The 24546-nt window shown below is 39.9% G+C and overlaps 2 protein-coding genes across 5 annotated transcripts; both read left to right on the top strand.

Annotated features, from left to right (window-relative positions):
* The first annotated feature begins 235 nt into the window (after positions 1 to 235).
* Positions 236 to 4031, top strand: FABP7 (fatty acid binding protein 7). Its single transcript, XM_067294792.1, has 4 exons — positions 236 to 395; positions 1214 to 1386; positions 2041 to 2142; positions 3681 to 4031. Exons 1-4 carry the CDS (start codon positions 323 to 325, stop codon positions 3729 to 3731), a joined length of 399 nt encoding a protein of 132 aa, XP_067150893.1. The 5' UTR covers positions 236 to 322; the 3' UTR covers positions 3732 to 4031.
* Positions 4032 to 6620: 2589 nt separating this feature from the next.
* On the top strand, positions 6621 to 23622 carry SMPDL3A (sphingomyelin phosphodiesterase acid like 3A). 4 transcript variants are annotated; one of them, XR_010883759.1, is made up of 10 exons: positions 6621 to 6823; positions 8543 to 8756; positions 10085 to 10229; positions 13085 to 13181; positions 14458 to 14636; positions 15882 to 16062; positions 17925 to 18049; positions 19229 to 19417; positions 22695 to 22872; positions 23123 to 23622. XR_010883759.1 is itself a non-coding variant. In XM_067293779.1 (8 exons), exons 1-8 carry the CDS (start codon positions 6709 to 6711, stop codon positions 19538 to 19540), a joined length of 1368 nt encoding a protein of 455 aa, XP_067149880.1. In that variant the 5' UTR covers positions 6624 to 6708; the 3' UTR covers positions 19541 to 22067. The 4 variants fall into 4 exon arrangements, 1 of the variants encoding a protein (XP_067149880.1); XR_010883760.1 differs by having other exon boundaries at positions 6622 to 6823; positions 22730 to 22872; XR_010883761.1 differs by lacking the exon at positions 19229 to 19417 and having other exon boundaries at positions 6625 to 6823.
* Positions 23623 to 24546: the final 924 nt, after the last annotated feature.

Below are 24546 nucleotides of genomic sequence, written 5' to 3'. Positions count from 1 at the left end.
GCTCAATGCCCCTTTGTGCATCCTTCCTCCGGGCCGCCTGCGCTTGCCAGGTCCCCCCGCAGGCCCCGCGGGCCCCGCGGGCGCGCTGGGGGAGGGCGGCGGGGGTGGCGGAGCGCCCTCACCCGGCGGGGCGGGAGGCGCCGGCCCCGCCGCCCCGGCCCGGCCCCGGGGCGGGTCGCGGCTGCCCGCCGCCCCCGCCGCGGCCCCGGGGCTGCCCGCCCCCGCCGGGCGCTGCGCCGCGCCGCGCCGCGCCGCCTATATCTGGGGCTGAGCGGCGGCGCGGCCGCAGCGGCGCTCTCCGGCAGCCGCATCCCTGGCCGCGATGGTCGAGGCTTTCTGCGCGACGTGGAAGCTGGTGGACAGCCAGAATTTCGACGAGTACATGAAGGCGCTGGGTAGGTACGCCGCCCGCTGCCGCGGCAGCCGTGTGCGGCGGCGAGGTTTTGAGGAGACCGCGCGTTTGGACTTTTGCACCACACTGAAAAAAAAAAATACACACACAGAGACACCTATGTATATAAGCTATTCGTGGAGCAGAGCCGGGGAGAGGGAGAGGCTGCGTGCGCCGCCCGGTGCGGGCTGCAGCTGGAAAGGGGAGGTGTGGGTGGCTCTGCCCGCAGCTGCTGGCCTCTGTCACCGCGTCCCTCCGGAGCGGAGCGAACCTGCTGCCGGTCGGGGGCTGCAGTGCGTTCGTGCGAGCTGCCCTGCTGCAGGGAGCCCCCCAAAGATGCCACAGGTTTTGAGAGAGAGAGAGTTTGAAGTAAGGGCAAGTGCTGCCTGCGGATAAACTAAAGCAAAACAAAAGCCATTACGCTGGAATGATAAGGAGTTTCATCTGCAGCAGCGGAAAGGGCTGTCAGCAGTTCAGCGGCAATGTTTTGGCATGCTGTGCTATTGAGTAAACTGCACGTGGAGCTAACGGAAGATACACAGCTACAAATATGTGGGGGGAGTACATGATGGATAATTTATATAAGGAGATATATATATCCTTATATAATTTATATTATATATATATAAATATATAATTATATATTATATATAATTTATATAAGGAGGTATAAGGAGAAAAGCGAAGCAGAAAGTAGCTTTTTGGTGTGATAGCTTAAAGGTGTAGAGCAGGGGAAGAAGCTTCTGTACCTCAATATATGGCAAAAAAAAGATGTAAAAAACCCAATGTCTGACGGATTTCTGTTTTCCCTTGATGGTTTAGGAGTGGGGTTTGCTACTCGGCAGGTGGGGAATGTGACTAAACCCACTGTGATTATCAGCAGCGAGGGGGACAAAGTAGTGATCAGGACTCAGAGCACTTTCAAAAACACAGAAATCAGCTTTAAACTTGGAGAGGAATTTGATGAAACTACCCCAGATGATAGAAACTGCAAAGTAAGTGAACTTTCAGGCTGCCGTTGTTTCTTTTCCTTTTCTTTTCCTTTCACACCCCCGCCCCCCGAAGCTCTTATCTCTCAGCATGGCAGGGTCAAAGGAAGAGAATGTAACTTCTGCTACAGGCAGCTGTAGCACTGTGAAGGACAGGAGGAAAAAGGCAAGACTGCATCTTCCTTGCCTGTGTGCACAACATCTTGTCTGAAGCAATATATCATGTCTCCAGCTCACTTTCTACCTTCCAGTGTGGAGGAATTCTGTTAGCTCTTCATTTACCTTTGTACCAAATTAACTTAAATCTAAAGCTTACTTGGCATAACTTTTTCTGACTGAAATGAAGCAATGCCTTCTCCCTGCATCTTTGGGGGCTTAAAGGAAGTGTTATCCCAAAGCGCATCTGAAATGATGGTTCATGGGGGACTGGAATTTACAGGAAATAGCTCATTTCATCCTTTGATACAAACAAGAATTGTATGGCGCTCTTGTTTAACACAAGGACAGTTCATGGGTTTGGTTTTAAAATGGCTAGGACTACTGTATCATTCTAGATCCACATGCATCTACTCAAGAGAAACCAGTAGAGTACTGCGCGCTTCATGTGTGAGTAGAATCTCAAATGCTCCAAATAAATGAGTGTTTTTTGATATCTCACAGTCGGTTGTGACACTGGATGGAGACAAGCTAGTGCATGTACAGAAATGGGATGGCAAAGAGACAAACTTTGTTAGAGAAATAAAGGATGGCAAAATGATTATGGTAAGTATAAACATCCCTGAGCATTTACATACACTGCTAACACTCCTTATCTGCATTTATCTCAAGCTTTTTGAACAGATAATGTTACTTATACAAAACTTAAAAGTGATTGTTGAGGAAAGCTGGCAGAGAATTTTCAAGTGTTTATTTTCTTTGTTTTGCATTTTGTTTTGACAAATGAAAAAATGCTAATGGTTTTAGCTAGGCCAGGTTAGTGATTTCCAGGGTGTATCAGTCCTTTCTAGTGTTTATGTAAATGCCCAAGCAAAACAAAATACAGTTCTGGTGAGCTGCAAAATATATGACATTCTTGATTATATAGGCAATAATCCATTTTGGACCACTGTTAATTTAAATTTAAGACTTGTTTTATATATACATGTGTAAATAATATTTAATTACATACAGTAAGTATTTCCCTAGGATAATATAACTTAAATATTGTATGAGGTAACAGCATTTCACATTTAATAGTAAATGGATTATTCTTCCCAGCTTATTTAAAAACTATGACTAAAATAGCAATTTTGTGTGAAGAATAATCTTTCTTGTTTTAAATTCACATCCTCCTCCTGACTTTTCAGGAACAGGAATATGGCATGGAAACATTGGCACTGAAGTTGCTAAATCTAATGTCCAGGTTGATATTTCTCATGCTTTTTTTTGGCATAGAGATGTAGCTTTCAAAAATAAAATCTCTTCAGCCATATTAATTTATGTGATTTGATTATTGGAGAAAAACAGTTGGCTCCATTTTCTACATGTTTTGGACAGGGCTATGTAGATTTTTAAAATCCTGTTTGGTTTTAATTATTTGAGCTTCTAAATAATTAAAACCTTAAAGCATACAGTCAGTGCAACACAATGTGACAGGTCATTCAAGGAAAAATGTATGTTTTGTTTTTGAAAACAGCTATACAAAAACACTGAAAACCACTCCCTGTGGAATTTGAATACAGTGAGATGCAATATTCCACCTCAGAAAATAGCTCCAAAGCTCACCACACGGTAGTTACTGTTTTTACACAACTGCAGTAATTAAATATTTGGTAGTTTTAGCTACATACATGCATGGAATGCATTTATTTTAATATGAGATTCTCCTTAAGTATATGCCTAAGCATAATTGTATAGAATATGGATACAGAGGCTTTGAATCTTAGATTGCACATTTTGCAATGTGATCACCTCTGAGAAAATGAATGTTAAATCTGTATTACACAATGCTATATTTAAGAAATTACATTCACAAAATTAGAAAAATTAAATCACTTCTAATCTCACTTTAGTTGACTTGTAGAATGTATATTATGTGTTTCTTGGGTTTGAAAGTAACAAGGAGAAAGTTATTGTTATTATAGGAACCATAACTTTGAGTTTTTGACTCTTGTTCATTTAAAATATCGATAATCTAGACCAACTTGTTTTTGTATAAATTACATAATGTTTTGTCCTACTGTGGACTTCTTAATATGTGTTATGTAATTATGGAAAATGGTCCTGCATCTAACATATGTATGTTTTCCTTGGACTTGCAGACTCTCACCTTTGGTGATGTGGTTGCTGTTCGCCACTATGATAAAGCGTAGAGTTACCTGACCTCTGTCCATATGTTACTTCTGCTGGATGGATTAATGTACTATCCATAACTGAACGCAGCTAAAATGCACATTTCTGGCATGAAAGGTTAATAAAAGGGCTGGGGTAGGGGTTTTTTTTAGAAAAGAACTTTTATGCCATCAAATTGGCAAGCTGCTTCTGTAAAGTGCAACAGGTTAAACTTTGCATTAAATCTCTGAAACAATTGCCTCTTTTTTTTAATAAATGGAACATATTTGATTTGTTTTGAAATGGAGATCAAACAGAAATTAAAATGTTTTTTAAACCTGTGCTCCTTTTGCATTTAATGGACTAGTATTCCAGTGCTTTGAGGGGAGATGTCTTAAGTTTCTTTTTCTGAGTAAAAGAGCAGAAAAGCATGTGGTAAAAACCTCTGGGAGTCTCCACAATTGATACAGAGTACACAGGAAATGAAAAATTGCCTTCATTCTATTTAAGTAGCTTCTTTTTGCTGGAGAAATCTACAGCCCCTGTCTTCATATGTGTAGGCAGATATGTAAGAGGACACGTAAGCACTGCTTTTCCAACTCAAGCCAGCTTCAGCGCTTCTCTTCACTTGAAACTTTATCCAGTGTCTGTTAAGTTCAATAGAGAGACTTCCTTCACTTTCAGTGGAGTTCTTGCATTTTTATTTAATAGAGTTATGAGAGTTTTTTGGGTTTGGGGGGTTGTTTGCCTTTTTTTCTTTTTTTTCTTGCTAATATTCAAAAGATTGAAGTAAATTGGAGTGCAAAGATGGAAGTGATTCACAGGATGGGAGGAAAGTACAAATATGATAGGGCAGGACCAGGGCAACCTGAAGTACAGAGCTTATCTTCCATCAATCACCACAGGTGTGGGAGGAAAACACAGGGAAAATAGTAAAAGACAAACCCTCCAAGTTTCTTCTCCCTTAGCTGTATGTTTCATAGCTAATCTGTATTGGAGGTCATAATCTGCACAGTGAGCAATGTAAAATAAAATGCTGCTTAAAAGAGAGTAAAAAGAAGAAAAATTGAAATCTTATTCATGTAAAACCTTAAAACAGTAGTGGGGGAAAAACTGCCCTACACTTCAGCTTAGTTCTTAAAGCAGGACAAAGAAAATTGAAACAGCTTGCTGGCATCCTGGAAGAAAATGTTTTGAAGGTCCCATGTTCTCTGCTGAGACCCTGACTCAGTGGACCATACCAACATTTGGTTAGCTAGGACCTTTTAAACAAATGATGCAGAGTTTAGCTGTGGCATTTAGCTGGTTGGTACTGTGGCGGTGTGACTCCAGAGGGAGTTCGAGGAAGGAAATTCTGATTTTCCCAGGTGTAATACTTTGCTGTCCCATCCTTCAGATCTCCTGCTTGGTCTAATGGGAAGTCACTCTGGCTTCTTGCTTCCTTTGATGGTTTTCTTCCCTAAGGGCTAGGATAACATGGATAGCTTATCTCACTCATCTGATAAAACATCAGACACAGCTTTGACCCCTAAGCAACAAGAATACAAGATTAATTTTCTATTAGGTTCACTTTTTCACATGGAAGCTGCTTGAAAGGAACATCCCAATCTATTTTCTCTTTTGGAGAATGCTATAGATCTTTGAGAAAATAGCTTCCTTAATTCTGAGCCATCGTAAGTATGTTTTATTTGGTGGATATTGATAATTTAGAAAAACCTAGGAAGTGTTTTTTTCCCCTCAGAGAAATGAAAAGTAGAACTTGCTTTAGTGTATGTGGAACTGGATTCTGCATGTTTTGGGCTGCTTCAGCCTCTATCATCCCAGTATGTTTAAACAGTGTCTTCTCTCCTTAGCTTTTATTAGCTCATTTAAAACTTAATTTCAGTGCCTAATACAAGTTGCATCTGTTTCCCCTCCATTATAGCTTATTCCCGCATATTCATCATATAATGTATTTCCCAACCACCCCTTCCCACAAAACTGGGAACAGATGCTTCTACTTAATCGCCAAGGAAAGCAGACTTGGGTCTCCATTAATGGCATTCATTTTCATGAGAAGTGATTGACAGGGCAATGAAGAAAAAAAAAGTTTATTAAATATGAGGAAAGCAGAAATAGATTGGCAAGACCTGGTTTACACATTAAGTCACTTTTAAACAGTTACTTTTCCTATACACATATGCTCTACTGGAAACATATAAACCCATCAGAAAAGCTTACTGGTGGAGACTTTTGCCATCCCAAAGATAAACAGTATTAACGTGAAACTAAATAAGGGATAAGAAAAGTGTTATTTGTGAAATGCCTGTGGCCCTATTCAGAAGGGGGGAGCGGAAAAGTAGTTTTCATCATCACAGGTGTTTCACACCACTGGGCCCAGCAGAGCAAAGCAGTGCCGTTAACCAGGAGCGCACGCACCTAAGTCTGCTAGCCTGTAATAGTGCTATAGAAATACTGCAGGGCCGAACAGGTCCCTGGAGGACAATTTTCAGCCGCAGATCCCAAACGCTTAAAAATAAAAAATAAAAAGCGTGAGCCCGTTGCTACCAGTCCAGAGGGAGGTACGGAGGCAGCGAGGGGCCGCAGGACACAACCAGCGGCCAAGTGACGGGCGGACTCCCACTTTCCTGCCCACCGCGACCTCCCATCCACGGCGCCAGCTGTTTTCAAGCGCATTCCTTCCAGGGCCGCCTGAAACGCGGCGGGAGAGGGAGCTCAGCCCTGCTCGCTAGCCTGGCTTGCCCTAGGGCCTCTTTCCTCCGGGGTGGCAGCCCCTGGAGGTCACCACGAGCCCTCCCAACCCCCCTGCGCGGCACTGCGGGCCCCGGCCCCGGCCCGGGGGTTCGGCCCCGCCGCCGGGGGCGGCTTCTCCTTCCCGGCCGCGCAGGCGGGGCGGCGGCGGGAGCTTCCGCGCAGCGGCGGGAAGGCTGCCGAGGGCAAGGGCTCGCCCCTTTCCTCCTCGGCGGGGCGGTCCCGCGAGCGGCCGTCGGCGGGCGGGCCGCTCCCGCCGCCACCACCATGGAGCCGCGGGGGGGACGCGCCGCCCGCCTGGCCCTCGGCCTGGCGCTGCTCTGCTCCTCGCTGGACCCGGCCGCGGCAGCGCCGGCGGGCCCGCAGCCCCCCTCCGCAGTGGGTGAGTCCGCCTGGGGGGCGGTGGCTGCGCCGGCCGGGCTCCGCGGAGGGCGCCCGGGCCGCCCGGGCAAGGGCTCGGGGGGAGCCGCTGGCCGCAGGGCTGGGGAGGGCCGGCGGGGCAGGCGCAGCCCGCCCCTGCTTGCCGCCACCCCGCGGGGCCCGGCTGCCCTCCCTCTGGGCGCCGCTCGGTCACCCTGTGGTCGGCTCTCCCAGCCGGGGCTATGTCCCCTCTCTGGTCCCCTCCTTTCTTATTCTTACCCAGATACGCTGCATTTTTATTCCGCGTCTCGACTAGCTTCAACTTGAAATGACTTCTAGATAAGTAAATGCATTGCTATCTCAGGTATGCGAGGGCTGAGTAGGGTTTGTATTTAGTTGCCAGGGTACGCTGGCACTCCAGATAGCGCCGGGGGGGTAAGCCCTGCCGTGCCTGCGGTGTAGCGTGCGGAAACGCGCACTGCACCCGTTAGTTCGGTTTCTGTGCTGTCAGCAAAGAAACGCACTCCCCTCTGCAGGGTTGCTCTTCTGGTACAATAACGTACGCAGGTGAGTGCTGTGAAATGCTTTTCACAGGATTTTCGGTTGTTGTGACTCATAAACATCCCAAACCGAAGGCAGTGCAGCAGTTTCTGGGAGTTCCCATGTCTTGTGTTAGTAGTAAGCGGCGAAGTGGTAGCTTTGAGAGATCGCCGTGGCGATTATTTCAGCTTGCTGAAATAAATTCCACGAAGAGCCCAGTCACATGTTGTCTGCTCTGCCACGGAGTGAGCATGTGACCTTGGGAAAATCAATTTATATCTGTCCCAGTTTTGCAACCAACACAACAGATACACATGTTCCTCTTTCAAATGCTTCAGAACTGACATAAATTACTCTTAGTCTCATACAAACTTAATTCATTTTGTTCAACATATTCCTATACTTCTCAGGGTTTTTTTCTGTTTAGTGCTAAATAACAGTGGCTGAGAATGTGTCAGCACAGACTAGCCTGGCATGTACTGAGTAGGTAAGGCACACAGATACCTCTCTCTGATAAGAAGCCCAGCCTCTTTGCTACTGCAGCTGCTAGGTAGAAAAAGAGCTTTGAATTTTTTTCTCACATGCTGTTTCTTGCCTTTCCTTCTAGACTGTCATCTTTTATAGTAGCTTCCAGCTAGGGAAGGTCTAGAAAAATAATTAAAATTGCAGATCCCTCTGTTTTCAGGTAGTGAAATGGAGAAGTTCCTCTGTCTCCTCTACTTTCCAGTTTCCAGATTGCCATAAATGAGAAGTAGCTCCATTTTCCAGCCCACACCAACCTTCATGTTGGGGTCTTTTTCTTCTGGATAGCTTAAGCCTATGCCTTTGCTTCTGTTTACAGTTGTTCTAAGCAGATTTTATGAATGGCTGTTGTCAAGAATACACCACTTATCAGACAGGCTGATCAGAAACTTGTTAAATATATTCTCCTTATGAAAACTTCAAAGAGAATAGCAGTAGACTTGGGATTACCCCTGTACAACCAGTTCATATATGCAAATTGTAACCAAAAAGTCACAAACTTTTTTTTTCTTTATTTTCAAGTGGAAGACTTGCCTTCTTCAGGAATTGATGGCTGAGATTCCTGGGCAGCTTTAGTTTCAGCTGATAGATTTTTTTTGCAGGCTACGGAAGGAGTGAGATTCTTAACAGGCTGGTGGAAAATAATGTGTTTTTGTTAATCTTTGTTTTCTGAAAACAGGGCAGTTCTGGCATGTATCTGACTTGCATTTAGACCCAACTTACCACATCACCCCGGATCGCACCAAAGTTTGTTCTTCTTCCAAAGGAGTCAATGCTTCTGACCCAGGCCCTTTTGGAGACTTTTTGTGTGATTCGCCATATCAGCTTATTTTGTCAGCATTTGCATTCATGAAGGATTCTGAACAACAAGTTTCATTCATGATTTGGACGGGGTAAGTGTTCAAGTCACTGTGCAGTTAAAGCTTTTAATAGCTAGGTAACCATATAATGCAGTAATTGACAAGTTTATATTCGCACTAACACATCTGAATTTAATATTTCATAAATGCTACTTTTAAATAGTCTCTTTAGTTGTCTGAATGACTAAAAAGTGGAAGATTGGGTGAATATACAAGGCCTCAGTAATAAATATAGATCACTGCTGTAAACATTGTGGATACCATTGAACTGTTGATTGGGATATTTTTATTGCATGACTGTATTACTGCAACTTAATTGAAGCGGTGTGGGGAGGGTGGGAAGTGGAAAAATAAAAAGAAAAGGAAAGGTCAGAGGAAAACCTGACTCTTTGGAATTAATTATCATGGGAGCTGTTGGATTTTGTAGATCTTGAGGTCATTAAATCAAAAGTGGATACCTTTTTAGAAGATACCCTTTAACTAAACATTAGGTATTGGGTTCTGTAAGAGGTAGCTAGGATCAAGCAATATGACAGCTTGTGACTTCTAGTCTTAAACTCTGTCAATCAATTGAATCAAATGTTTAAAAAAAGAGTATAGAAAGCTACAGTATAGGTTTAATTCTTGTATGGATTCTAGATTAGGGACTAGTAGAGGGGATAACGATATAACAGATTCTCTCTCGGTCTTCATTACTATCACTCTTAGCTGCATGTGCTTCTAATGAAATTACTGCAGTTTCTCACTGCAATATTCAGGATGTGTCTAGACCTGTCTTGAGTAAGACGTTAACTTCTTCTGTGCCTGTGTGTTCCATATTATTAAATGGGCATAACAATACTCTTTCTTACACAGGTGTTATCTGTGAGGCCCTTTGGGTACCCCTAGCTGTGGATCAGGGGAAAGAGGTGTAAAAGAGAAGCATATAAGTAGCTGTGTTATTTTCTTCATTTTGCTGGGGGAAGGGTGTTAAGAAATATGAATATGTAAAGACATGGGATTAAATGTAGCTTCCTGTAATTCATTTTCAACAGGTGTTGTTGAAAGACAAAAAGCAAACTTCCAAGGCTGTATAGATGATGAAAGATATATCACCCAAACTGCATAGTAGCTTAAAATATGGAGTTTAGTTCGTTTAATTTATAAGAAGTCTTAATTGCGATAAATGTGTATCATATAGTAAACACTGGACTATTTGTAAAAAGAAATTACTTTGCAGGGAACCTTTCAGGGAATGCTATGATTTTATTTAAGAGGTCTACAGTAATATTACAGGACAAATTTAAGTGTATTTGCAAAATTTTGTGCCTTTCCTTGTTTTGCTAAAAAACTTTTGCTAATAAGGCCTTCTCTTTTTTCAGAGATAGTCCTCCTCATGTTCCAGTGAAAGAACTCTCCACAAAGTTGGTCATTAACATCATTGGCAATATGAGTTCTACAATACGTAATTTCTTCCCGGATCTTCAGGTTTTCCCAGCCTTGGGCAATCATGACTACTGGCCACAGGTAAAACAAGTTCTTAGAAATTTGTTTCTGTACCAGACTGAGTGGGTTTCTAAGCTCTCAGATAGCAAGTGTAAAACTGAAATAAGACTGAAATTTTCATAATTACTATTCTGGAAAGAGTATTCTCCAGTTCTCAGGTTAGCATCTAAAATCATAAATAGTTCCAATCAAGAATACAAAGTACATCTCTCCATGTGTTAAGTTACCCAAGCGAATGCCAATGTTGGATGAAATCTGCACATTGCCTGAGGTGTTGCAAATTAATCTTCTCTCATGGCTTAGAACCACCAGTTCTCATCATAGTTTATATACACTTTTTTTTCTTGCCTGCATAAGTCATACATGTGCATACAATAGCTTAGTTGAACAGAGATGATATTCTTAGTGGTTCTGTCAGTGTATGGTAAGATTCAAGGCCTACTGAAAGGCCTGTTGGGAATTTGTCCACTGACATCACTGGATTTTGTGGGTTTTTTTAATCAGTCCCATAGCAGAATTTTTGTAATGTTCCCATATTTTCACAACTGTTACAAAAAATGCATCTTTTTTTCTTTCCTTATTGGACATGTATTCCCAATGACGATTTACTGGATATGTGGGCCAGTGCAGCCGAGAACAGTGCTTTTTTTACTTTCAGTGTTCTGCAAATATTGTTCTTGACATAGTTCAAAAATAAACAGTTGCTGCATATGGCCTTTAGGGTGGATTGCAAGTTGATCTAGCAGTTCACAGGACTGAGAACCAAATTCTGTTATTGAATCTGAGGGGATCAGAAGGAATGTTGAGCAGGTCAACTAAAATATTTTGTTTGAAACGTGTAATGAAAATTCAGTGACACCCCCTTCAAACCCTCAAAGACTTTTATTCCAGAATAGCTTTCTGTGTTATTTATTAGGCTTACTGTGGGATATTTTGGCATAGTAGATGATGGCATCATTGTCTGTGATACATTGAAGTTAGTGATTCTCAAATCAGGGAGTAGTAGAGTTGCTCCGAGAGAGGAAAGGGGAACGTGAGAAGGAAAACAAGAGCTGAGTATGTAGCATATCTTGAAGCTATAAGTGACCAAACCAAGCTGGGAACTTAGTGTTATGTTCTTATTCTGGTAGTATAGCTTTTGCTTGTTACGTGCATTGACAAGGGGCCAGGTTGGTTCACTGGAAGCCACTGGTAAAATATTTTGGTAAATATCACCTTGACAGAAGTCTAACTTAGGGCATTGTTTTCATTTTGTTTTTTAAAAAGTCTTAACAGAGAATAGTTGTCCTTTGGTACACGGGAAAAGCAGTTTCCTTTGATATATAGGAAAAAAGCTGTATTCAATAATCCTGTAGACATTAATGGAAATCTGCATGGCATTATCCCATTGACATTTTGATATAGTGTCTTTTTCCACGAATATGAGTTTTGTTCGTGAAATTAAATTCAAAAATAAAACGATGGTCAGCTGGGACAGATGGACAGCAAATAGTGTTTTGAAGCTCATTGGAATAAATATTTCTCTCCACACAAAAATACACATATATTTATGTTTGATACTTTGTTTGAAATGGCAGACTTCACTAATGCACAGAAATAACATACTTTTCATTTATTGATGGAGAAAGACCACGGGATCAGAAATTGCCTGCTATGAGGTCATTTCAGGTTGCTGAATTTTTTTTTTGCTCTTGATGACTTTTTCTTGTGGACATGCTTGGCACTGCATACCATAGACCACAAGTGATGTGGAAGAAGCCACACACCAGTGTAGGCTGTCCCAGAGTGATTGTGAAGGCTGTGTGCTTACTATGCACCAAAGAATTTTATTGCTCTCTCTTTTGTTCTGACCTATTCATCGTAACAATGTAATGATTTTTGGTGATTTTTCTTGCAGAGGCTGTGAAAAATGCCATTCAGGTTAATCGAGCATTGGGATACCTTTCAGATTGTATGTTGTGACCTTGGTCTTTCTGACTAGACCTGTTTCACATACTTGCCCCTGCTTAAAACAAATTCCCAAACTGCTGTCTAATCCCAACATTCACAGAACACTAACTTTCCTTTTAGAGCCTGGGTCTCAGCTGCCTTCAGTCCATAACATGGCCTCTTATCTAAGATTAGATTTTGCTATATCTGTTAGTGAATGTTAACTCTGGCTGATCTGGTTTGACTGAAAGCTTTCTTAGTAACTAATATCTGTACATCGCAAGCAACAAATGTCTGAACTGACTTCTGATTGCACTGCTCCTAGACAGAGACTTAGTACTTAAGCCACTAATAAAGTAGGTTTAGTTTCAAAGACCTTAGAAAGGTTAAGTTTCATGTTTAAGAAAACATGTGCTGCACTGTAATACTGTTCCTACTTTTTGCCCTCTGTTTTTTTTTTTTCCTTTCTTTCTTTCTAGCACTAAGAATCCATGCAGATATTTTAGGAAAGGTGAGGACAGGCTGGAATCTTCCTGTCAGGGTTAGATGAGAGCATGGCTCTAATCATGTTCTGGCACTTGTGCATTGCTTGGCTCAGACTGAAAGTGCTAGAATCCTAATTAGAGCTGGTGGGAGAAAACATTGACAAAACTTTATTTTAAGTTTTAAATGCTTTGTCTTCAGAACTGCAGGATATCATGGAAATGTTTGAGAATTTGATTAAAATGTGTCTTAGGGGCAAAAGTGAAATTTTGGAGAGCTGATATCAATCCCAAGTAGCTTGAAAAACTTGCTTGCTATATAAGAAACCTAGGTTCATGCCTCTCCTCCAAGAAACTTTATTTTCAGAATGTAAACAGACTTTGAATATTTGGTTTATATATTTGTTTAGTGATTTCTTTTCTGTCTATGTGTCTCTATGATAAGACTTAGGCATTCTTTCACAGGATCAACTTCCTGTAACTACCAGTGAAGTTTACAATGCTGTAGCAGATTTCTGGAAACCTTGGCTAACTGATGAAGCAATCAGTACCTTCAGAAAAGGTAAAATATAGCAGTAATATTTTGTAAAGCTAGGGCTTAGAGAGCTAATGTTTCTGTAGACTTGTTCCCTTTATTTAGCTGAGTCTCATAGGATGAATCAGCACAATAGATTACCTGAAATGGTTCTCCTGGAAGAAGTTATTTATCTTTATGAACAGCAATGCTTATCTTCAGGGTATGTTTGTTCTCCTCCGATGCAATAATTATTACTGTTTCTTGTAGCACACAGAATGTTGTTGGCTTTGTACAAATATATATGAAGTATCTTATTGCCTTCAAGACCTCATAATAAAAATACTTCTTAGATAAAGGTATATGATGCACAAGAGTTAAATTTGATTGTAAAAAAACTGAAGTAATGTTTCTGTCTGAGACTATTCAGAGCAAATTGAATAGGCACATACTTGTGCGAATTATGGTAGCAAATAGTTATGGTGATTATACTGTTAATTACATCATATTTGTGTCCAATTTACTAAATTAAGAAAATAAGGATATTCCAATTTTAATTTTTATTTTTTTAGCAAAAGGCTGAAGAGCTCAGCCCAATTTCAGATCCACTCAAACGTTAGGGATTTGGAAATTTAATCTGTGTTTTGCATCCTGGATAAGAAAGATCTTTGGGGGGGAGGAGGAGGAAGAGAAGGAGAAACTCTAATAGCAAAATAAAACTCAAAGGGGCAGATCTTAAGCTAAGGTATATTGCTATAGCTCTGTAGTCTTTATTGTTATGGCTCTACTGAAGTCCCTGAACTATGAAATTGCACCCGTGGAAGAAGCAGGTTTCCCATAGAGAATTTTAGGAACTTGGATTGTTAGAAAAACATGTTCTTTACTTTTAATCGTATCCCAGTCTGAATTTAAATGGCCTTCAAAGAACAAGGCAAAACAAATAGTTCTCAAACAGTTCTTTCTGGAGGAACCTACATATTTCCAGTATTTTAAGAAATGTGAACTTTTAGCAATTGCTGTATCTCTCAATGTGGAAGAAATGATACAGGACACTTCTTGCATGTGAATTGGATAATTGCATATGAAAACTGTGAAATAAACACTGAAGCAGTTAGAAGCAAGAATTTACAATATTCAGTGTCAGCTTTTCCTACTAAAATGTTGCTGAAAACAGTTAAGGTACTACACATTTTGAATAAATAGGTCATACTCTAACTTATTCAAAGGAGTAAGGCTGGAAATTTTATCAGTGCTATGCTTTCATTCTGAGGTTGTGCTCCAAAGACTTTATTTTTTTCAGATGATGTTGATCTTATTTTCACAGGTGGCTTCTACACACAACTGTTCGAATCCAGTGTTAGCTCTCAGCCACTGAGGATAATCAGTTTGAACACAAATTTATATTACAGCCCCAACAGTGTGACTGTGAATATCACTGACCCAGCCAACCAGTTAGCCTGGCTGGATGGAATACTAGAAACCTCTTCACAAAAGAAGGAAAAGGTGGGGGCCATAAACAGAATGCATCAGCATTATTTGTTTAAACTTTGAAAATAAAAAAGTATCAGCAAGCAGAGAAAACAAAAATATAAATGTGATTCCAGAAGAATGCTAATGCTGCCAAAGATACTGCAAAATTAAAGTTTCATTTGTATTGTTATTTCTTCCCTGTATATACACATTATGTACATTATGTTACATTTAATGAAATTATTGAATAATGTTTCTCAAATTATACAGCAAAATACCTTTTTTTTCCTACAGTGTAAAACGTTCTAGAAGACAGAATGCGAATAATTAAAGAAATAAGCATCTTACACTTTTGCTTCTTAGAAGGGACTGCATCTTACTAGTTGTAAGCTTTTATTAAAAAATGGGCACACTTAGCCTGAGACAAAAGCTAACAAATTTCACTTAATATTTTTATATAATTGAGTGTCAAAAATAGGAAGGAGTTTGTCAACAACAAAACTTAGCCATGCTGCTACAGTTGCTACAATTTTGGTATTGTAATAATGATCAATTACCTTAAGATACTCAGTTTTTGAAGTGAAGTTATGAAGTATTGCCTTGTGTTTGATTGGTGTGGGGGGGGGGGGGTGGTGGGGACTGGATCAGCAGCTGACCAGGAGAAGAGTTTAATTGGAAAAATGTCTGCAGTTCTTGTTTTCTTTTTAAGAACAAGGAAAATGGTGTAGTAAATTTTTAAACATTGTATTACAATAAGGAGAAAGGAGAGACTTCCCTTCCCTGTAAAACCTTGTGGCGAACAGTCAACATTTGTGGTTGGAACTCGGTTTCTGTTTCAGTCAGTAGCGGGTTTTTAACCAGTTCTTCTGTTTCTGGTGAATGTCTGACCACAGGTTCTATGATGTTTTAATGTAAGTTTTTCTTATTCTGCCCTTGAGATGCTAAATCCTAATTCTTGGCCTCATAGCATATTTTTTCATTTGAAATGATTTGTCAGATTTTCCTTGCCCTAAAATTATGCGTAGATGTATCAGAACTTTTTTTCCCCGAAAGTATGCTGAATTGACTAAAAAAAAATCCATTCATCTCTTTTGTTACAACTTTAAACATATTACTGTTTGTATTTTGTGAACAAAACTACTGTGATTAGTAGCTTTAAGAATGGCATTTCAAAGGTAGCATTGATATGGAATTGTGTTAACCATTTCTAAGTGTTAGCTAAAAGTGTTAAGTTTCAAATGAAGGTACTAATTGTGCTTTCTATATATAATCCCTTAGGTATATATAATAGGACATGTACCAGTAGGATACTTGCCGTTTGCAAGGAATACTACAGCTATCAGGGAGTATTACAATGAAAGACTGGTAAAGATTTTTCGCAAATACAGTGGTGTTATCGCTGGGCAGTTTTTTGGACACACGCACAGAGATAGTATCATGGTCCTCTTGGATGAAGAAGGTAATGATGCTTGTAGAATCCTACATTTTTTTTCTTCTTGGTTAAAAGCAAATTAATATCTTCTTGCATGTTGTTACCAATCAGCCTCTATAAATAATTTAAAAAGGAAATTGGGAACTTTATCTATAAGAGTTCAAGCCACACACATGCTCCCAGATTTCTTCCAAAGAGAACCTTGCAAGGCAGACCGTCTTTTTTGCTGAGGTCAGAAGAGACTTCCCAAGCTTCCTGTTTTTTTAATGAATGCTTATGCCTAGACAAGAATTTCTAGTCTTTCCTCTTCAGTGACGTGGGCAAATTATACTAGCTAGCTGCTATTGTGTAATGTGTCAAAGGGAATGTTCTCAGGCCAACTAGACATGCTCTGTGTTCTTGTGTTTCCTGCATCATTACTGTGCCTCCCTTCCAAGTTCCCTGCTGCTTCAAAGTTAATTAAGATGAGGGGAAGCAGGAGGCAGGGGCAAGAAAATCTCTGCCTGTTGCACCTCTTAGATCAGCTAATTTCCCTTCAAGAAAAGCACCCAGGTTTGAAAATTTGGTTTATTGCTTGGAAATCCCTTAATTTTAAGCATGGCTATGGCTGTATGAAGCACTTTAACATCTCTAACAAAAGATCCCTAGCAGAAATAATCAGAAATGGTTAAATATTTGTGTCTGTACAATAGAACTGTGAGTGGTTCACTGCCTTAGTTTATGTAAAATATCTAAATATTAATTGGCTCCTTATTTATGTTTGTTTTATATGGACCCATAAAAGCAATATCTGAAATGCTGACTGGAGTAACAATGTTCTAAATCATTTACCTCTTTACATGTCATTCTCATGGAATTAATCTCCAGTAAAAAGGAAATCAACCCAAGTGAAAGAACTGCCTTTTAACAGTTTTTTTTGTTTGTTCTTGTATCATGTTCCATTTCTGTGAGGACAGCCTTGGTGCCTTATCATTACAGTTTACAGTGTGCAAGTAACTATGCTCCCAAATTTTGTTTTGCATCTTTGATAACATTTAAGCAGTGAACATTTCATGTAGCTAACTACAGTTTTACGCTGTCTTCTATTCATGTCACTTTTTTCTTGACAAAATTTCAGGGAATTCAAGATACATCTAATTCTATAGCCAACATCCATGTATTGAGATACAGAGCTTCATTTTATCTCTTCCAGAAAAATCTGCTGATTTTCAAGCTTTCTAAGCTTTTGCTCATTTGTGGATACTGACCTTGTGATTTCTCTGCTGTGATGCTGGCAGAGAAAGAAATAGGGTGGTTTTGGTTTTGGTTCCATGGAGAACCTCTGAACGTACTTACCTGCATTTTCTGTCTATTAAAAACCCTTTTATGTCCTCATATTCCAGTTGCCTTAAAGCACAGCATTGTCATAATAGGTGCTGGGCTAGTCTGGTTGAGTGAACCTCAGGATCAATTAATGATATCCTGGTGTTTCTAGTAATACCGAAAATACATAAAGCAAAAACTACATAAAGCAACATGGAAAATAAAGCATGGAAACAGCAACTCAAAGTTTTGAATTTTTCTTCAGCAGAAATATGCAAAATACAGAGACCTTACATATAGGCAAGACTATTTTGCATTAAGGTAGTTAAAGTTGTGGGAAGCCTCCAGTATGGATCAACATAACTAATACACAGTGGAATGTGTATTGTTGTAATTTACCCAGATTCGGTCTGTCCAGTGGAAGTATAGGAGGAGTTCACAGTGATATAGCTACTCTAGGGAAAAAAATGGTTAACTTACCAAACCAAGTCACTCTGGTTCTTGCTGTGCTGGTTCTCCAAAAAACATTTGTTTTAAAAAGAAATTAATGAAAGGAAACTGTTTCCCCACCTTCCCTTTTCCTACAGAACAACCAGTAAATTCCTTGTTCGTGACACCTGCTGTAACCCCAGTGAAGAATGTGTGGCAAATGGAGTCCAATAACCCTGGTGTCAGATTGTATCAATATGATCTTCTTAATTATAGCTTGCTGGTAAGTAAATATTTTAAAGCATTGTTTAAGGGTTAAATATTTAAATATAGCTTCATTAAAAATTACAGCAAGATATCAGCCTGTATAGTATTACGGTTATTGCTGGAACTATGGCCTTAGTTCTCATTTTTCTTTCTGGGCAAAGAAATGGAAATCTAAAAGAGAGCTCGTTCAGTCTTTCTGTGGCTGAAAGACTACCCAGTATTTCTAATTATGTAAGGAATATTCTTAAGATGTAGAATTAAAGACAGTCTGCAATTATCTGGGCAGCATCCTAAAATTGTTTGTGGGGAGCTCTGCAAAAGTGAAAAATGTTCATGTAAATCCTGGGTTTGTTTACATACCCACATTGTTGCTAGTAATTTTCTGAGCTTTGGGAAGCAGTCTATGAAATGCTTCTAAATGGTGTAGAAGAGCAGATGAAGAAAAGCACTGGTAACTATGTGATGCCTTTCATAATTATGCACCTCTCTATATAGGGTTTATGCTTTTATAGGCATCTGTGAATAAATTTAGAAGGAAAAATGTAGACTACTTCTATTCTGTAAACTTGTGATTTTTTGAGGTAGAGAAGGTAAATCCTGGATAGTTATTTTGGGTCTGAGTGACTCAGACGTTCTCTCTGTAATTCAGGGTAAAATTTTGGCCTTGCTCAGTTCAATGACAACACATCTGGTGGCTTGACTGGGACTGGGATTTCTCTCTGGAGATCTGTGTTAATATCTGATGCTTCTTTCTTGCACAGATTTCACTCCTTCATCTTCATCTCCCCCTTTCCCCCGAGTTCTCCCTGGGTTGTTTTTCTTTGTCCATTCTGCCTTTTAAACGGTGCCCATAGAAAAGAAAATTCTGGCTTTCACCCTTTTGCCCCATGCCTATACCAGGCATGAGCATAGTGGAGCTTGATTTACAGTTTGGACAGAAAAAACCTCTAACAGTGCAACTACTGCTTCTTGTCACTCCTTTTTCTCCTTCTCTCTCCCCCCCACCCCCCGGCATGGTAAGTACCAGCTTTGGGTGTAAGCCCAACTCTTGAAGTGGGACATGACCTTCTATTCAGTTGTGAATAATAAGGAGAGACAGCTTCCTAATCAGCATATCACTCTAGAGGCTTAATGAAGCAGGGAAGAAAACAATACAGCCATGGGGTTTTTTTTGTTTTTTTTTTGTAAACTGTAGGATCTTTGGCAGTTTTACTTGGACCTCAGAGACGCCAACAAGAAAAATGAATCAAACTGGAAATTAGAATACATCCTGACTAAAGCTTACGGCGTTGAAGACTTGAAGCCAGAAAGCTTATATGAAATGGTCAAGCAGTTGTCTGTGCCACACAGCAGACTGTTTGAGCAGTATTATAGTAACTTCATTGTGAGTTATGACAAAACCATTGTCTGTGAAGGGGGATGCAAAACCTGCCAGATATGTGCAATCCAATATTTGGATTATTCTTCATACACAGATTGTATCAAGCAGGAAGCACTGTGGAGATGAAGTCTCCAGTGCAATCTGTGCTGATACTAACTTTAGCCTGTGATTTTAAAGAACCTGCTCATCATCTCGCTCAAGCACTGACATGCTGGCATGGAGCCTGTGGATCTTCACTGAATTTCAGGGGAGCAATAAATCTCCCCATTTTTTTTTTCCTTCTTGTAAACATATTTTCCTTCCACATCTAAATAAAAGCTGATTGGCTATGTAATAGTGGCCAGATATTTTGCTATTGTTCAAGGTTCCTCTGCCCTCTGTATCAGGCATCACAGTATGTGGGAACAGCAGTTACTCAGTTCTTTGGAAATCCAGGTCTCTCTTAGCAAAGCATGTCAAGGCAGGCAATACACCCCATTTCAGGCATTGGATTTGTATGGGGGTGGATTTCAGCTATATGCTGTCAAGAGTTACAAACTGAAATCTGCAAGACCCACACTTACTGAGACTGGAGTGCATGATGTTAATGTGATACCAGTATTAGGTGTCTCCTTGTCCCTGTACCAGGTTTCCTTTTCCCTTTTAACTCCCTAAATCCATGTTTGTATAGGGGTATATTCTGATGACAGCATGAATGTGGCTTAACGAATCACAAATCTCCATCCTGTAAATACTTAATGTACTTTCAGAATGTGCATGCTTGCCCAGCACTAAGCACTGCTTTCTTATGATAAAGCCATGTATGTTGGTACTGCTATCAAATTTACGTTCCTTTAAACAAATATTTAAAGGAATGTAATCTCTAGTTAAGAGATTTTGCAGCAGACCACAAATCAGGTTTAAATTGTTTGACATCACTAACTAGATAGCATATACATTCTGATACAATGCAGGGAAACATACACCTATCCTGAGGTTTCTCAGATTTTTCTTTTTTTAGAGAACAATCTAGTTAGTGCAAAGATTATCATACATACCAATTTACAATTGCACAGACTACCTCTTCCTCTTCTTGTGATATTTTTTGTGCACAAGATGATACAGTTAAGGCAGTTTATTTTAGTGTATATAGCCAAGAGCAACCATTGCCCATTTTCTGTCAAATCAAGAGCTATGGTTTGAGAGCCTTTGGTCAATATAAAACCATGTAAACCTTACTCTAAACAATACTATTTCAGAGTAACTGGAGCTGTAATGGTGGTTATGAGACAAATTCAATTATTAACTGATTATTTTCATGAGATTAAAGCCTTTATTATAGCTGTTGAGGAACTTTCTGGTTTTGTTTCCACCCCAGTTTGAAATATTTAGTTGATTATTTCAGAAGAAATTTTCTGACTCTACAGTATTCATAACTGTAGACTCAGATGACTCAGATTTGTCGTACATGAATCATCCAAAGAGGAAATGGACGATTTGCTGAGTTTGTATTCAGAAACAAATCTTCCAGTCATACTAATGTCTAGAAATGCCATTAATAATGCAAAATAGGCAACCTATGTATTTTAAGTTTTGTGCCTGGAGAGGGTATGTGGGCATGTAAACTGTTTAGAGCTATCTACTCTGGCTAATCTCAGAGGTGTCAGAATAACCTCTGTTAATCTCAGCTATCAGAATAATTTAAGTTAACATGTGTTCTATGCAGACTGTGAGGAAATACCAGAATGTTTCAGTGGTAAAAGCAGATGATGCCATCAGTGTTGGGTGCATTTCTAATGTTGGGTTTCTCATGGTTTTATTCATTAAAATATTTTTATGTAGCCAGTATCTGTTTCCCAAGGGCAAGCAAAGATGTGGGTAGATAATGGAAGAGCAGTTGAGGTGATAGGATAGGTGAGGTTGCTCCAATTTTTCAAATCAGTTTTGTTCAATTCTTTTTCTTTGAACAACTGTCTCATTTTCCCGTATTGGTTTGCTTCTGTGATTAAGCTTAATGGCCACAAACCATCCCAGAAAATGCTATAAAAATTACCAAGTTGTATTCTCCTACTATAGAGTTTTTTATTGCTGTACTTTAGGGAGAGCTGAAACATGTAGCAGATTAGTAGCCACAGAACTCCTTAGAAAAACTAGTATACTACTGTTGAGTTCTTGGGTTTCTTGGCTCCTAGATGTCTTTTTTTCCCCCAAGGTTCCTTTTTTTTATTATTACAGTAGATATTATTTAGTGAGCATGAGCGAATAAATGCCTAAAATTTCTAAATAGCAAGTTATGATCCAGACTTTTTTTTTTAATAGATAAAATCTGAATTTTTCTGGACCTTAGTTCAAGTTAGAGTTGAATGGCACCAGTCAAGGAGGTTGTTTTTGCTTCAGCCAGAGGGACATATTCACTAGAGAGGTACATTCAGTCATTTTTCCACAATGAGCTACATTTAGTCATTTATCCACAAAAATATACCCTGTTAAGCATGGTGGCATTCTCTGCTTCTCCTCTTGTAACTATACCCATGGGAATGCAAGCAAAACTGGGCAAGAAAGATCTAGGAATATGTTTGATTGTGTCATCTTGTAACTTGAACATCAAACAAGGACAGAACTTTTCAGAATGTTACACTGTAAAAATCAACAAATAAATGACCTTGACAGTTTAGATGGCATCAGGGTGTAAGGGGGAATAGAGGAAGCCCAAGACACTTTTGTATCTGGTGCTTACTTTATTGCTTCCTGGATCTAAGAATGTTCTAGAGGTAAGTCATCTTTTCCTGACAGAATCTTTTTTAAAAGAATCATAATAATTAAACACCAAAGATGGATGGCCATATTAAATTTGTGACCTAGTAACACTTCTGACTCCAGCAGATCAGATTGCTGTTTCATATTTCATACAATATTTTGTGTCCCCATCTTGAATGAAGGATTTGGAGGATTGTTTGTAAGGTCACATTGGACAGAAAAACAAATTACACCCCCTGGTGGAGTAAAAAGCTTTGCATTCAACTAGGCCTAAACTTGAGGACGTAAAAATAAGAAGAGTCATTTCTCAATTACCTGTATAGTATGTACTGCCACATAGCACAATTTATCTTGGGTATTAAATGAAACCTGACTCCTCGAGGCTTGTCACTTAAGGGAGCACGAACCCCGAGGTAGGTGCAGATCTCAGTCCAGATCTGGGAAGAACTGGAGCCTAAGGAAGGGATTCCTGGGGATTCCTTGCACTTACTTTCTGTGTTTCTCTTCTGAAGTTAACTGTCTGAGGCTTACGTCTGCTTTGCAGGTACTGCAGCCTAATAGGAGCACCTTCTTTAACAGGAGAGTTGATGCCAAGGAGCCGATGTCAGCACTGCTGGTTTCATTAGAGGTTGGAGAATGTTAAGTGCACTCCTGAAGCGCAGCTGCTAATTGATTTTCAGCTGAAAGGAATCCAGTTTTGCACTCCAAGAGCACTCTACAAGGTGAATAAAACCATAAGTGGGGATGATCAGTAAATTCAGCTCAGAAGTGTGCTTCTGATCCAAACCAAAATGTAAATGCACCCTGAGGCCAAGGTTTATTACTTTAGACTGGGACACTGAGTTATGTCTGGATGTGATCTTATCCCATGCAATCCCTTGTGACCCATTTCCTAAGTGCACAAATAATGAACACAGCATCTTGAAGGATGAATATCTAATTTAACACAGTTGCCTTTTTTATCTCCACAAGGTGACTCATCACATCTAAGAATGAAATCTCTTGGAATTCTCTCTCATGCCCAGTCAAGAGGAACTATGACAGTATCAGTGAAGAAAGGAGCTGTAACTGTATAAGTAAGATTAGCTGCTTTCCAACCTCACTTTCTGGTAAGATGGAGACTTAACTTTTATCTGCTTAATGCAACAGCTTTCAGCAAGAGAATGCTGCTTTAGATAGTTCACTAGTCATCTGTCAGCTCCAGCTTTCTTGCTCTGCAGGAAGAATATTCTACTTATGATTTCTATCCAGTTTTGTTGGTCTGCAAAGAACCCTGGTGTGAAATGAATGTTGTTCTCATGTGAACGTGTATGTGAAATTTTGCAGCTGTAGAAGCTCAAAGAAAATACATAATAAAAAATTAACCAAAAATGTGACCCATCATACATACATTTAGTTCCTGATGGGTGGGAATGGCAGAGGCACTGTATTGAATAAAAGTTGCCAGTGCATTACTGGACACCTTGCATCAACTCCTGTGAAATATGTGGTTGTCAGGGCTGCCCCTGTGGATATCAGGAGAGTGGTGACAAATAGGATGGATCATGCCGTAGGTTGCTGGCTGAAATCACAAGAAGGGAGTCACTTAAAACCAGAAACACTGAAAGCAAAACAACTGGAAATATGGCAAAATCCCAGCTCAAAGCATGTAATGAAGCACTGGAAAGAGCATGTTATTAAATGCTTGCCTATAGGTGCGGCCAGTTACAGATATTGCAGTGCAACTAATGTTGCCTTCAGTGACAGAGCTATATTCAAAGACTGTTTGGAAAATTCCTTCTAGTGTTTGCATTTCTATTTAGTTGTGCCCTGAATCTAGCTGTCAAATGCGTTACAATTAAACACTAGAATATTCCTCTGTCATATTTTCCAGCTTGCAGTGGGTAAAAATATGGACACTATTTTCTCAAACCGCATAAATTCCTTGCTGGATTTTAAAGCAACCACTTGGACAGCAGGAATAATCAGCTGGAGAAATTTCAACTGTGGATCTGAATAAAAAAAAAAAAAAGTTTTCCCTATTCTGAAAAACCTTTTGAGATTACAATATTTCCCACTGGAATAAAAGCAATACCTTTTTTAGGTTTTACACAGGGAGATATGCAAAGTGGGGATTTGTACCTGGGCCTGCCTCCTTCTCCCTGAAACACTTGCTATGCATCTGTCTTTGTGTTGACTATGCTTTCTCCTCCTACCCAGGAACTGAAGAACTTCAGAAATTAAAAGTTTCTCTGGAACTGTTACTTTTCTTTGAAAAATTCTGATACTGACACAGCATTTTCCCCTGGAAACTGTTAAGCAATTCCCAAGAACTTCTTCCACACACAATGTAGTTTGATTGCTACCAAGCTACCCTGAATATTTGCCTGTATAGCATTGCTTTATGTCATGTAAGT

This window comes from Apteryx mantelli, chromosome 3 (genome assembly GCF_036417845.1).
Source record: "Apteryx mantelli isolate bAptMan1 chromosome 3, bAptMan1.hap1, whole genome shotgun sequence".
Taxonomy (NCBI): Eukaryota; Metazoa; Chordata; class Aves; order Apterygiformes; family Apterygidae; genus Apteryx; species Apteryx mantelli.
The sequence above is the reverse complement of the archived record's forward strand: the minus strand, read 5'-3'. Positions and strand labels throughout refer to the sequence as shown.

What these genes read in the sequence shown, in the direction of transcription:
- FABP7 (XM_067294792.1), top strand. Translation starts at nt 323, where the DNA reads ATGGTCGAGGCTTTCTGCGCGACGTGGAAGCTGGTGGACAGCCAGAAT. An exon ending in CGAGTACATGAAGGCGCTGG is followed by an intron (nt 396 to 1,213) that starts GTAGGTACGCCG and finishes TTGATGGTTTAG; the next exon opens with GAGTGGGGTTTGCTACTCGG. An exon ending in CAGATGATAGAAACTGCAAA is followed by an intron (nt 1,387 to 2,040) that starts GTAAGTGAACTT and finishes GATATCTCACAG; the next exon opens with TCGGTTGTGACACTGGATGG.
- SMPDL3A (XM_067293779.1), top strand. Translation starts at nt 6,709, where the DNA reads ATGGAGCCGCGGGGGGGACGCGCCGCCCGCCTGGCCCTCGGCCTGGCG. An exon ending in ATCATGACTACTGGCCACAG is followed by an intron (nt 10,230 to 13,084) that starts GTAAAACAAGTT and finishes ATTCTTTCACAG; the next exon opens with GATCAACTTCCTGTAACTAC. An exon ending in TTCTTAATTATAGCTTGCTG is followed by an intron (nt 18,050 to 19,228) that starts GTAAGTAAATAT and finishes TGTAAACTGTAG; the next exon opens with GATCTTTGGCAGTTTTACTT.